General features: G+C 42.1%; 1 protein-coding gene across 4 annotated transcripts in view; it reads right to left on the bottom strand.

Moving 5' to 3' along the window:
• Window positions 1–12723, bottom strand: part of ttc28 (tetratricopeptide repeat domain 28) — a 135106-nt gene that overhangs the window by 19650 nt on the left and 102733 nt on the right. For all 4 annotated transcript variants that reach the window (XM_047344385.1, XM_035184263.2, XM_047344386.1 and 1 more), the window contains exons 9-17: window positions 6818–7014; window positions 6587–6740; window positions 6314–6485; window positions 5667–5835; window positions 5406–5566; window positions 4830–5318; window positions 3549–3741; window positions 3343–3423; window positions 2402–2654 (exon numbers count right to left, since the gene is read on the bottom strand). In XM_047344385.1, coding sequence (XP_047200341.1) covers window positions 2402–2654; window positions 3343–3423; window positions 3549–3741; window positions 4830–5318; window positions 5406–5566; window positions 5667–5835; window positions 6314–6485; window positions 6587–6740; window positions 6818–7014 — 1869 coding nt within the window. The remainder of the gene's footprint in view (window positions 1–2401; window positions 2655–3342; window positions 3424–3548; window positions 3742–4829; window positions 5319–5405; window positions 5567–5666; window positions 5836–6313; window positions 6486–6586; window positions 6741–6817; window positions 7015–12723) is intronic.

Below are 12723 nucleotides of genomic sequence, written 5' to 3'. Positions count from 1 at the left end.
GAGAGACAAAGCAGAGCTGATCAGATGCTTGTTCCAAGAGGCCGATCTGAAAATCACCTCCTTGAAAGTCCTCGCACTCTGCGCTCAGCCGTTGCTGCACAGAATCGACCTCGCAGTGAGCCGAGGGCGCTCACATTTGCCATTCTTTTCCTGTTATTGCTCCTTTTGTCTCCCTTCGCCTCGGCCTTATTATTCTGCGGATTCAAATTCAAAGTACCCGTGTTCTCTCCGCTCTTCAGTTTGTCTCTGATATGTTTTATCTCCCCCGCTATGAAAGAGCAGACAGTCATGGCAGGTTGCATTTAGTTCTCATTAGGCTCTGAGAATGAGCTGAATCTCATCAATCATCAAGTTTTGGTTCACACTTCTCTGCCTGCCTGTCTGCGTCTGGCCCTGTGATGTTTGCTGTCTGTGCCTCCTTCTACTGTTTGTGGAGGTTAATTGGAGACACGCTTCAGCTCTGTCCTCGCCTCAACTCTGAGCAGAATTCCTCGTTGCCTGTTAATGATCAATTAAAATCCATGAGTTAAATGACAAACAGTGGCTGTGTCTCAAGGGGTTTACAAATGAAGCCCACTACTCATTTTAAATATCCATTAAAATTAAATTCCAGTTGGATTAATCTGAAACTATGAGAGCATGCACATTAAAGTGTGCTATTCAATCCATTAGGAAAGAGATTCAAATGGGATTATTTTCAACAAGTATGCAGTTTTACAACTGAGGAGAGATAAGAGACACGTGTGTGTTTCAAAGAGCAGTCTAGTTAGAGAAGAAGTGAAATCAAACAGGATTATTGACAACAAGCTGACTGAAAGAAACCACGCTGGAGGGTAAACAACCGAGCACTGATCTTCTATTAGCCTGTGTCAGACTCATGAATACCTTTCATGCTTCTTCTGGGTTTTAGAAATGCAACTCACACTGTTCTCAGGCTTAAACAACTCTGACTTTAAATGAGATGCCCACATGTAGATCAAAGTCTGCGCTAAGAACCAGCGCCTCCCGAAATAGGGTCTGTATGACTACAGGGGGAAGGTGAAACTGTGACAAACTTTTTAGACTTGAGAGTTTGCTGATACGTGTCAAAAGTTGGCTCCTAATAATCAAGGATGAAGTGGAAGAGGCCAGCGGGATGTGAAGGAAGAGAGTCAGGCATCAGGGATGCGTTATGTAATTAAGTGTGTATGATTAGGGTGTGTAAATAAACAACAAACATTTCATTGATTAACGGAGACAATAACTGGCAGAATTAATATTGAAAAAAATCGAATCATCCATCCGTAATCCTCCAGCTCCATCTTTGTAATAGACGATGTAGAGGCAAAGACCAATGTGACACAAAGCTACTGGTTCCGAAACGTTACATGAAAATAGAAAAGAGAATTCATTACATTTCATTTAGCTGACGCTTTTATCCAAAGCGACTTACAATTCATGCCATGGAATAAAGTGAAATAACTGAAGCCAGGCATTTACTTGTTCTTTTCAGCCCCCAAAATACCACAGGTATCAAGTGCATTGCATGTAATCACTGTCACTGTTCCACTGACTGTATACCAGATGTCAATCAGGTGCTGAAGATTTCCCGGCTCCTACTGTGGAATGTGTCCTTTGTTAAAATCGTACTATCTTCGTTCCCCCTGACTTTTTTATTCTCTGCGAGGCTCAACAGTCTATAGTTTGGGGAAGAGGAGCAGTTTCAGCTTGTCCTTCAAAGCCTGTGAAGGGCAGCGCTTTGTGAGCTGCATCCTTCAAAGTACACAGCACCGGATTTGTGATGAATGGTGAAAGTTTGTTTTTTAGGCTTTTCATATTTAGCCATGCCTTTTGTTAGTTGACAGTAGAGACAAGGATAGAGAGGGGAGACGCGTGGAACACCATTCAGCAGACTCAAGGTTCCACTTGATCCAGTAACACTGCACTTCCTGAGTCAGAAACATTACATTTGTATACACAGAGTAACATTTATAAATTTTACAAAGGATTAAATGACTCAGTGTATGTGAAAGATGTTGTTTGTGACAAACGCGACTGCAGCTTCCTTCTTCTCTACAGAGCGTTTTAACTTCTTTCAGCTCACGGTTTTGGTTTTACGGCCCACCCCTGTCATCAGCCACAGGAGGCAGCTGTTTTTAGAGTAAAAGGCCTGATGGACCCACTGTCTAGTATTCACTATTTTGTATTTAGCAGTTAAAGAGCCAGATATGTCCTCAACAGGTGGTGGAGACCAAAAACAGAGTTGAAAGTGAATGTTTGACTTGTATCCATAGGGTGGGCATAAACACAACTCCAAAAAAAATGAACAATTATTTCATGGTCCTAGAAAACATGTGACAATGCTGCTCATATTTGTAACGGCAATAACTGCTAGTCACAACTCAGGGGCTAGGATTCTTACCTTCCTGCAGGTACATCACAGCCTGTGCATAGTTTTGCAGTGCATGGTGTATCCTCCCCAGGCTCCCGTAGGCCAGAGTTTTAGACATCAGGTCATTGGTCTGTGCTGCCACACTCAGGTGCTGCTCCTGAAAGACCACGGCCCGCTCATAGTTCCCGAGAGCCTCGTAGGTCAGTCCCAAGTTGCCGTAGGCTCGACCCTGGCTCCCCACGCATCTCGTCTGCTCTGCTATATCCAACGCCCTTTGGTGCCACTAAAGTAGAAGAGCTTGAATACTTAAAGGGATAGTTCACCAAAAATGAAAATTCCTTCATCATCTACTCCCCACACTGAGAGGGGAATAACAGTGGACATTTAGGCCAAAAAATGTTGTAAATGACACTATTTCAAGTCAAGTTTGAACGTTGGGGCTTTCGGACACTTGGATGAAACCACAGTAGCAGTATGGAGGCATTTTATGTGTATTTTCTGTTGTTTTGTTTTACGTTTGAAGACGTGGTCGCCATTTAATTCAAGTGTATTGGATTTGGCTGCAACGCTGAAACTCCAAAAGATTCAAACACTTCACCCACGCCTCCATCGGCATAGTGGTGAGTAGATAATGAGGGAATTTTCATTTTAAATGTGAAGACATTATGTCTGTTTAATCTGTGCAAAAACTGTGCAAACATGAGAAGCTGCGGTTTTATAGAAGTAGGAGGATGTGACTATTTCTTGGTAGAGGGCACTGATTTCCCAGAGTCTCTGCAGGTTAAGTGGAGCCAGACTAGCTACGGTATTCCCTTCTCCGTCCAGTCATTATGCTAAGCTAAACTAACCAACTGGTGGCTAACAGTATACAGACATGAAGGCGGTGTCACCATTTCACAAAATGTCAAGCTGTTCATTTAAGTGAGGGATGGGAAACACTGCGTCAGGATGTGTAATGAATCTGTACAAACCTGTAGCGCTGTCTCGTTGTCTGCCATCAGCTGATAAACGCCTCCAAGAGTATCGCTTGCCTCTGCTTCCAGGGATTTATCCTGACAGTCAGAGCAGGATTTACTGTGCATAGTATTCTTTCCATGAAGATAATTTGTCACATTCAACAGGCCAAATGTAGAAGCTGATAACTGAAACAAGAACCTCTTGCAGGTAAAATCCTTACCCCTGCTGTGCGTGCAATGTTAAGCTGGTGCTCCAGGCAGGAGAGGGCCTGCTCGTAGTTGCCCAGCTGGCTGTGTAAGGTGCCCAGCTCCCCATAAGCCTGAGCCTTACCCCCTCCTTCCCCGCCCAGCTCATGGGCTGCCACCAGCCGCTTCTCAAAACACACCAGTCCCTGCTGGAGACTACCAATAGACCTGAGGAGAAAGAGGTAAGACAAAAAGATGATCATCGGATCATTGGCATTTGGTTTGTTCTTGCAAGCTCACGTATTCTCAGAGAAAGTCACTCAATCAATTTATAAAACCAAGAGAGAAAGTTTACTGGTTTATAATAACACCAATAAAACCATCTGTATTCTCCAAGCGAAAAACAGTTAAAGAAGAAACATCTACAGTAGCTGCGTTTAGGGAGATAAATGAGTGACTCCTCTCTCCTCATTACCATAGATAAAGTAAAAGGAAAGCATAAAACATCAATGACAATACAAGGCAAACGTAAACAGAAAATCTGAGCGGTTGCATGGTGCAGTAACAGCAGGAAAAGAGCTTCGACAGAAAAATGCACATAACCAATTTATTCACATGAGATGAATTCAAAGAAATCAAACTCATGTCTTTCATCGTGCCTGGTGTGTCTTTAATATACAGTACAATGTGGTACAGTTGATAACACCACCACCAGACACTGAGGGTACAGTCACAGAAGAAAGGCTGAAAGTGCCAAAGAAGTAAAAACTAGTTTAAAACATCAATCTTGGAGCCTATCAGGATTGTCAAATGAGCCTCTAGTGGCTTCCAGTGTGGACAGCAGATATACAGGCAGAGAATTTGGTTCACCGCACACTGTTTATAGCCTGACTTGATTATTTTATCACTCGAGTAAACGTTTCTTCACACAAAACTCAAACAGCGATACTTTTTTTGTTTTATATCTAGGCCAAACTTTATTAACAGTTATCTGCATATTAATGCAGATGAATCAAAAAGCACCTAGCCGATGCATTGGGGGTCAATGTGTTCCAACCCTTTTGATGCTGCCCCTTGCCTACAGATTATTTGCATTCACATGCAGAATCTGTTTATAGAGATTAAGTTTTTAGTAATGTTTCAGTTAACGATAGGAGCCCTCGTAAAAGCACAAATTGAACCATGTTTGTGTTGCAGTTTTTACACTTGGTTGATCCGGTTTCATTGGAACAGAGAGAAATGGGGGTGTAACTGATCTACTTATTTGACTCTCGACAAGACAGAGAATAATCTTATCTAAGCTTTCCTTTGCCTACCTGTATGAATTGCCAAGTCCTCTGTAGGCTTTCTCCTGGTCCTGGACGTGGTTGAGACTCTGAGCCACAGTCAGGTACTTCTCGTAGTACTGAATAGCCTCCTCATAGTCTCCCAGGGCATCATAGCAGTCTGCCAGATTCCCATAGGCCCTACCTCTGTCCAACATACTCTCAGTTCCACTCAGCTGCTCCAGCATAGCCAGCTGCTGCTCGAAATAGCCGATCGATTCCTCAAACACTCCCATGTTCATTTTGGTGATGCCCATGTTCCCGTGGACCTGGGCCTCCAGACGGGCATCCCTGAGCCCCTGAGCCAAGCCCAGCTGGGTCTCATAACACTGGAAGGTTGTAGCGTAGTCTCCCAGGGCCATGTGCACTGCTGCCAGGTGGCCGAGGGCGCGGCACTCCCCCTGCTGATCACCTATATCCTTCCGGACGGTCAGTTCCTGGCTATGGAAGGACAATGCTGTATCCAACTGCCGGAGCAGCCTGATGTGAGGGAGAGAAAGACAAGTAAGAGAAACAGGAACAAGGAAAGCAGAGGAAATCACACAGTTCAAATGATTGGTGTTTTACCTGTGAACTGAGCCAAGTGCTGAGTAGGCGTCAGCCTCCATCTTCTGGTCACTGACTTTCTGAGCCAGGGTTAACTGCTGCTGGTAGAACCTCACAGCTCCTGGAAGATCACCCCGACACACGCAGACATCGCCAAGGTTCCCAAACGCCCGGAAAACCGCCTGTTGACAAATACAACCACATGGACACTGATTAACAACCACTTCTTGTATCAAGTATAAGTTTTTACAGTTTATCATACAGCGAACATAAGTAGGTGACCTGTGTGTTATCCAGGGCTTGTGCTAGAGAGAGCAGGTATCTCTGACACTCCTCTGCTTTGTTGTACTCCCCCAGTGCTTTGTGGGCCAGGCCCAGGTTACAGTAGGCTTTAGCCTGGGCTAATTTGTCTTGGAGGTCCTTAGCCAAGGCCAGGTCCTGCTCGTAATACCTAAGATACGGATGAAAAATGCAAAAAGTATAGTCAAAACACAATCATTTGCACACCAATGTGATGTACATGCCTTCAAACATGAAGTACACATTTAATTAATAGAAGATACATTTATGTGTGAAACATTTTTGTATACACAATAACTTTAAGGTTCAAAAATGATTTTATAACTGACAGTATCACACTCAGTGCTATTCACAGAGCTTTTACCAGCCAGCGCTACAACAAAACATTTTGACATTGTGGCAAATATTTAAACCGTTTACTGTAAATATTCTAGATATATTTTCAATTTATACACATTTCCCCAAATTCATATATGGTGTCTTCACTAGATTTAAAAATGAAAATCTATAGGTCTGAACAGGAATTGGCTGCACACCATGAACTTGTAACTGCTGGTGATCAGTGAGCCTCAAATGGGTTCTAACAAGCAGAAACTAAGTTTGTGCATGTGATGTATTTGGTCTCTGACCTGACAGCGTCTCTGTACTGCCCCAGGCAGTAGTGAGCATAGCCGAGGTTGTGGCAGACTTTGCCTTCTCCCTCCAGATCCTGTAAGCCTGGGGCCAGAGCCAGGTACTGCTGGTAGTAAGGCAAGGCCTGAGCATACTCACCTCTCCAGCTGTGGAAGTTGCCCAGGTTTGCTGGAAAAAGAAAGGAAAACTTAACGTGTACATTCCATATTTAAGTCAAGCGGAAATTATTTGCTTTTTCACTCAATGCATCTCCTGCTTGTCTTGCTTGCCTAGTGCTCTTGCTTCGCTTTGTGTGTCTCGAAGCTCTCGCGCGATGGTCAGGTGGTGAAGGTAGTGCTGGAGAGCCCGGTCGTGAGCGCCCAGTGCCTGGTACGCCACCGCTAGGTTGCCATGTGTGGAGGCCTGCGACGGACGATCGTTCACCTGAAACACAAACACCTTTCATAAATCTGTTTTCCATGAGTTTTAAAATGTTACTTGTGAGGAGTGAGGGTATTCACCTCCAGTGACATCTGTAGCTCCTGTCGGTGGAAGCGGACAGCTTGGTCGTAGATGCCGAGTGCGTGGTAGGCGTTGCCCATGTTTCCGTAGGCCCTCCCCTGGGCAGCATAATCCCCCAGCTCCTGGGCGAGGGACAGGTGGGCTTTGTGGAGCTTCAATGCTGTTTCATACTCCCCCTTCATCTGGTGTATGATGCCTGAGATGCAAGCGGAGAGCAGGTTTCTTTTTTAAGTAACATAGAAGAGCAAGATGCCGATTACCAACATGGAAATATTTCTATCATGTTTCTTTTTTTTTTATTGCAGAAATTGCAGTTCATAGTCAATGTCAAATTTATATTCATCTGAGCCATGACCAATCAAGTCTCACGTCACACGATGCAAGTCCAGGTCATTTCTAGTGTTTTTCGTGACACATCCAAATCAAATCGGTTCTTGAGTCATTAGAGCCAAGTAAAGTCAGTAAATATGTAAACGTAGACGTCCAAGTCGATCTTATGTCCATCAGCAGAGCGGGTTTAGTCTGGTGGCATCTCAAAATCCATTCTCCACTCAGTTGACATAAGTCCTGGTCAAGTCAGATTTCAAGTCTTTCTTAAAGTCCAAATCATGTCAAGACACAAGTCAAAACAGGTCTGGAGTCAGTTAAGATGAGTGTAATCAAATAGAAAGTCCATCAAAAGAGCAGTTTTGAGTCAAGACAAATCTGAAGTCCAAGTAGTCAGCAGAGCAGGTTAAATGTTGTCAAACTCTGTCAAGTCTAAAGTGCTTTACAGTAGTTTCAGGTATGGTGTAAATTAAGTCATTATTAAGTGTCCTTTGTATATTCATGATGACAAACAAGGGAAATAGCAGAAGAAAACATCAAACCGTGATGCTCCTGTCTACTGCTCATCTACCAAGTGAACACGGTAATAATTCATTAAGTTACCTACTGGTTATTAAGTCTGCTGCTCTGCTGGATAGTTTTTCCAACTTAGTTAGGAGTGTGATGAACATGGTAAACTCCCCAAATAATTCGAATGCACATAAATATGCAACATGCAGAGAAAATGTATCCAGCTATGTGTGAGCGCATGTGAATGTAGATGCATAGACGGTTTTCAAAACCCAGAAAAAAGTGCAGAGCAGTGAATAATTAAATAGCTACAGCGGAAAAATTCCAACAAATCTGACGACATCTGCTGCTAAAACTTGGCTCCCGGTGGCCTTACCGACGCTCCGCGGTGGTGCTTCTTCCCTACAGTCAACAATTCATGTTCTCAGACACCAGAGTCGACCAATGTTGAAAGAGAGAAATACAAGTTGAGGAAGAAGCTTGGGAGGCAGAGGAGAAAGAGAATGAGGAGACGAAGACAGTAGCTGCAGGATGTAAACACAAGTGGGAGAGTCATTAATGTGCCGTCGTGGAAAGTAACTATATACTTTACTTTAGTGTTTCCGTACTATTCTACTTCCTTAATATATGAACTAAATTTTACACATTGTAGTCCAATATATTTATCTGACAGCAGCAGAAGATTCAAAATTCAAGATTCAAGTTGATTGGAATTTGTCTCGGCGAGTTCGCACAAACATAAACTGTTTTCAGCATGAACTACGCAGCATGACAATACAACAATGCAGAAATCTGCTGTGCATTCAGGTGAGGGGTGGTGCAGCAGGCAGAGGCAGGACGTAAAGTATTAATTCCGCTGCCGAGATCACGTGTTGTTGTTTTTTTTACAGCACATCTGCGTCGGCCCTCATCACCAAAGTTCTAATGAAATCTCCATCTGTGTCTTTTTACGTGTGTGGCACCGCATCCTGAGGATTTTTTAGGGGATTGTTTTTGTCTGTTTTGCATGATGTCCAGGGATTCTTTTCAGTGCATGTCAGAAAGCAACTATAGACAGGAAAGAAAATACAATCAAAGAGTCAGAAGCACTAGAATAAAATTCCAGCCTCCAAAAAGTATAGACTAGTTTAATGCTGCAAACACTGCAAAAATCTGGATCAGACCAAATCCTATATACTTATTTTTGTATGACAGGAGTTTGAAATTTCAACCCGAAACCAGCAGCTATATCAAGCTTCATCTATCTTGTAGAATTGTGTCCTTTTCATCATTCCACAGAAGGAACCTCTCTCATTCCTTCTTCTTTTGAGATTTGGAGAAAAGGACTCAGCAACTAAAATTACTTTGGGAGACTGAGAATCTCTTGCATTGTTAAACGTAAATGATCTTCACCTATTGTCTCATATCATCTGTATAAAGTAAAGCACAGTCACAATACGCTTCCTCCTTACCAGCTACAGTGTTCAGATGGTGCTTAAAGATAAATGAACAAGTAATGATAATCCAATAGTAAATCCTATATGATAGGCGTTGAAAGGAACCACTCCACATGAGGTGTTGCTGATAATTTGGTCAGAATTTCAGTTTCAAGTTTTATTCATCATGGGCAAGTTAACTCGGTGTCAACAGCACAATGAAAGGTGTTGGACGAGAAGAAAACATGTCAGCTCAGCAGTGCAAGAGTAAAATTAAAATAAAGAGCTTACGATAAAAAGAAAAGTAAAATACCAAACTAAAACTTTATACATTCAAAGGTGCAGTGTGACAGTCGTTGCAAATGTGGTCACAACTTTAACTGTATGGTGTGTGTGTGAATAAGTTATCGCACATGTTTATGTATAGGTTATTGCACCGTACGTATAAGTTATTGCATATTTGAGTGAGATAAAAAAACTACAGTGCAAACAGGCAGGAAAACAGACGTGCAGAGGGTTGTAAGTCATGAGTTGACTAAAAGTTTAGAAACCTGATGGCCTGGTTGTGGAAACTGTTCTTAGGTCAAGATTTTGCACACTGTGGTATGGTTACTTTAAATTAAAGGGATAGTTCACCCTTGGGCAAGATCTTGTGTGCGTGCGAACGTGAACGCGGCTCCAGAGGAGGATCTAAGAGGACATTTAGGTTAAAACCTTGGTGTAAATGACGCCGTTTCGAGACAAATTTGAATATGGGGGCTTACAGACACTTGGGTGACACCACAGGAGCAGTATGGAGGCATTTGAAGAAGAAGTCACCATTTATTTCAATTGAATTGGATTTGGCTGCAACACTGTTTACCCCTGAGACTCCAGAAGTGTTTTGTGGACTCAAACACTTCACCCACCCCGCCATCGGCATAGTGGTGAGTAGATAATAGGTGAATCTTCATTTTTCGGTGAACTATCCCTTTAAGTAAAGGAATTAAATACTCACAACACAGCAAAAAAAACACAAATACACAAATATTAAACGTGTGTGTGTGTGTGTGTGTTTGGAGCTATGGTTTGGAGGCCAGTTTGACTGCGACCTTCATCTTCCCTCTTACAGTTACTGTGTTTACACTCACGCTAACAGCCTCATTATGCCCAGATTGAGGCAGAACTGTGATTATCGCAGCTCTCATGTAAAAACCTTAACTGTGTTATCACGGCCTAATTAACGTTCAAATCAGAGCAAACATAACGAGATTAACATGATTGGATTACACGTCTACCTTTACTACTACTACATACACTCTTTCCACTCGGATTTCTTCTCAGCGGGTTTTGAATAAGGAAGGTCCTTGGGGTGGGGGTGTACAGTGGTCCAGCAAAAAAAACAAATGCTGCACTTTATTATTTCTTCTTGTTTGGAGACCATCCATCAAATAAGGTCTCCATGTCTTTGTGGTAAAGATACAGAGGACAGATGAGAGAGGGGTTTCAAGAGGGGGGAGATGAGGTGGGGGTACGTCGAGACACCAGATGGACGAGGTTACATGTCGCTCTCATGTCAAACTGCGTGTGGAGAGAGAGATTCACTGAGAGTAAACTGCGAGTCCATGGCACATGTCCAGCTCGGTTGTAGGCGGCTATTTAGAATACGACTGGTGACATTCAACACTTGTTATTCACCAACACTGAACTGATTCGATGAACTTCTCATCTGTGTTACAGAGTGTCTCATGCTCACTTTGACCTGGATTCTGCCTTTTTTCCCACACGCAACTAGTTTACAATTTATAATTGAACAGCAACACATTTGATTTTCTAATTTGGGTTCATTAGTTTGACATACAGCTCATTATTATCAAATGAGGCCTTAATATTTAGAGACTGTTATATTGACAATAATTGAATTCTCTTATCTTTAATTTGCGTCAATATAACTGTATGCGTGTTTGGTTGCTCAGCTGTTCAGTTGAAACCACTGAACTCCACACTGAATAGATCAGTCAGGAACAAACTGATGAACACGTTCCTGGTTTTTGTCTTTGTAAGTCTTTTTTATAGAATTTAGTGAAAATAAGATTGAATGAGAAAATAATAAGGGATTATATAAGAAAGGCAGAAATATGTTTTACAAAACTCTATTCTGGTTTCCACAGCCACACAAACCATTATGTGAGAGGTTTGAGATGGTTGATGAACCCTTACATGTACAATTACAACTTTCAAAATAAATAATACATTTATATTGAAGGTTTTAGGTGGATTCACTCATTTATTATCATCACTATTATTTACTTTTGTTAGAGTTCACTGTATGTTTTGTAACTGAGGACCCCTTGTAGATGGAATGCTACATCTCAATGGCTTTATCCTCTAATTAAGTTTCTTTAAATAAATATATTGACATATGCATGTGAACACCTCTATTTGGGGGAAGAAAAATAATAATTTAAACATGAAACCTTGCATGATTTATTTGTATAATTTAAAACAAAAAGCACAGACTGAACAAAAGAATAATAAATCTAAAGCAATGAATTAAAATTAAGTTCAGAACTGAATCTTTAATTAACCTATCATAGATGTACATGAACTGCAAAATAATTAATTTCAATTCATTCACACTTGGTGTAACTGTCAAAAACCTCAAAGAATAATGATGCATATTTTATTCTGTTTGCCTTCATTTTTTTGGTTTCCACTTCAGAATCTCCCAAATTTAGTGTGTGAACGACTTGACGTACGAGAACATTCTCACTGCACCATACTGTATATTTTATGAATATGATTTGATGTGTGCTACAGGGTTTTGTTCATACACTGTTATACATTTTTCCTCAGACAATTATTAGGTTAACAGCAAGAGTGTAGTGGCATAAAATACTGAACCGTATGAGAAATTATTTTTAAAAATGAGCTGATGCCGGAGTCACGACAATATTTAAGAGTCAGGGCTAGAGGAGGTGGAGGAGGAGGTGGTTGATAAGAAAATGTAGACCTTGTTCATCGGGGTCTTGCGCTAAGAGGATTACAGAGAAGCCTGCAGAGTTGGCTGGAATGGGTACACCCCTCCTCCTAAACTCTGTTAACACAGGTGTGAGCATGAGCACGTGTACGCACACACACACACACACACACACACACACATCTCCCCTAAGGCAAATCCCACACTCCTCCGAGGCGTAAGGGAGCAGCTATCTGTGGATGTTGTGCAAGACAGTGGGAATCCCTGACATGGAGGGGACACCGTGCGAGCTGGGCAGAGCTGTGAGGATTAGAGGTGTGGAAAATTAGCTGAGATCTGATGACAGGGTATTCGGCTGAAACAGCAGAGAGAGATTAGTGGAGGAGAGTGGTGATCTCCACTCTCCTTGCTCCACGGTGGGCTGGAAAACGCTCAGTCAACTAAATCGTGTGTCACAAACATGTAGCTCTGAGTGAGCCTGTCGGTTAAATGTGTCAATATGTTTACTATATAACAATAGTGTGGAAGAAGACAAAACCACAGATGATGAAATGACTCTGTGGTTCCCATTAGCTCGATGGAGCGGTTAATCTCCTTTCAGCTCGTTCTTTTGGTTTCACTTCATTTAGACCATGGGTTTCACCAAAGATAGTGAGCTCTGCAAACACAAGCTAAACACTTCAGTCGCAAAAGA

This window comes from Hippoglossus stenolepis, chromosome 18 (genome assembly GCF_022539355.2).
Source record: "Hippoglossus stenolepis isolate QCI-W04-F060 chromosome 18, HSTE1.2, whole genome shotgun sequence".
NCBI lineage: Eukaryota > Metazoa > Chordata > Actinopteri > Pleuronectiformes > Pleuronectidae > Hippoglossus > Hippoglossus stenolepis.
This window is presented reverse-complemented; position numbering and strand designations above follow the sequence as displayed.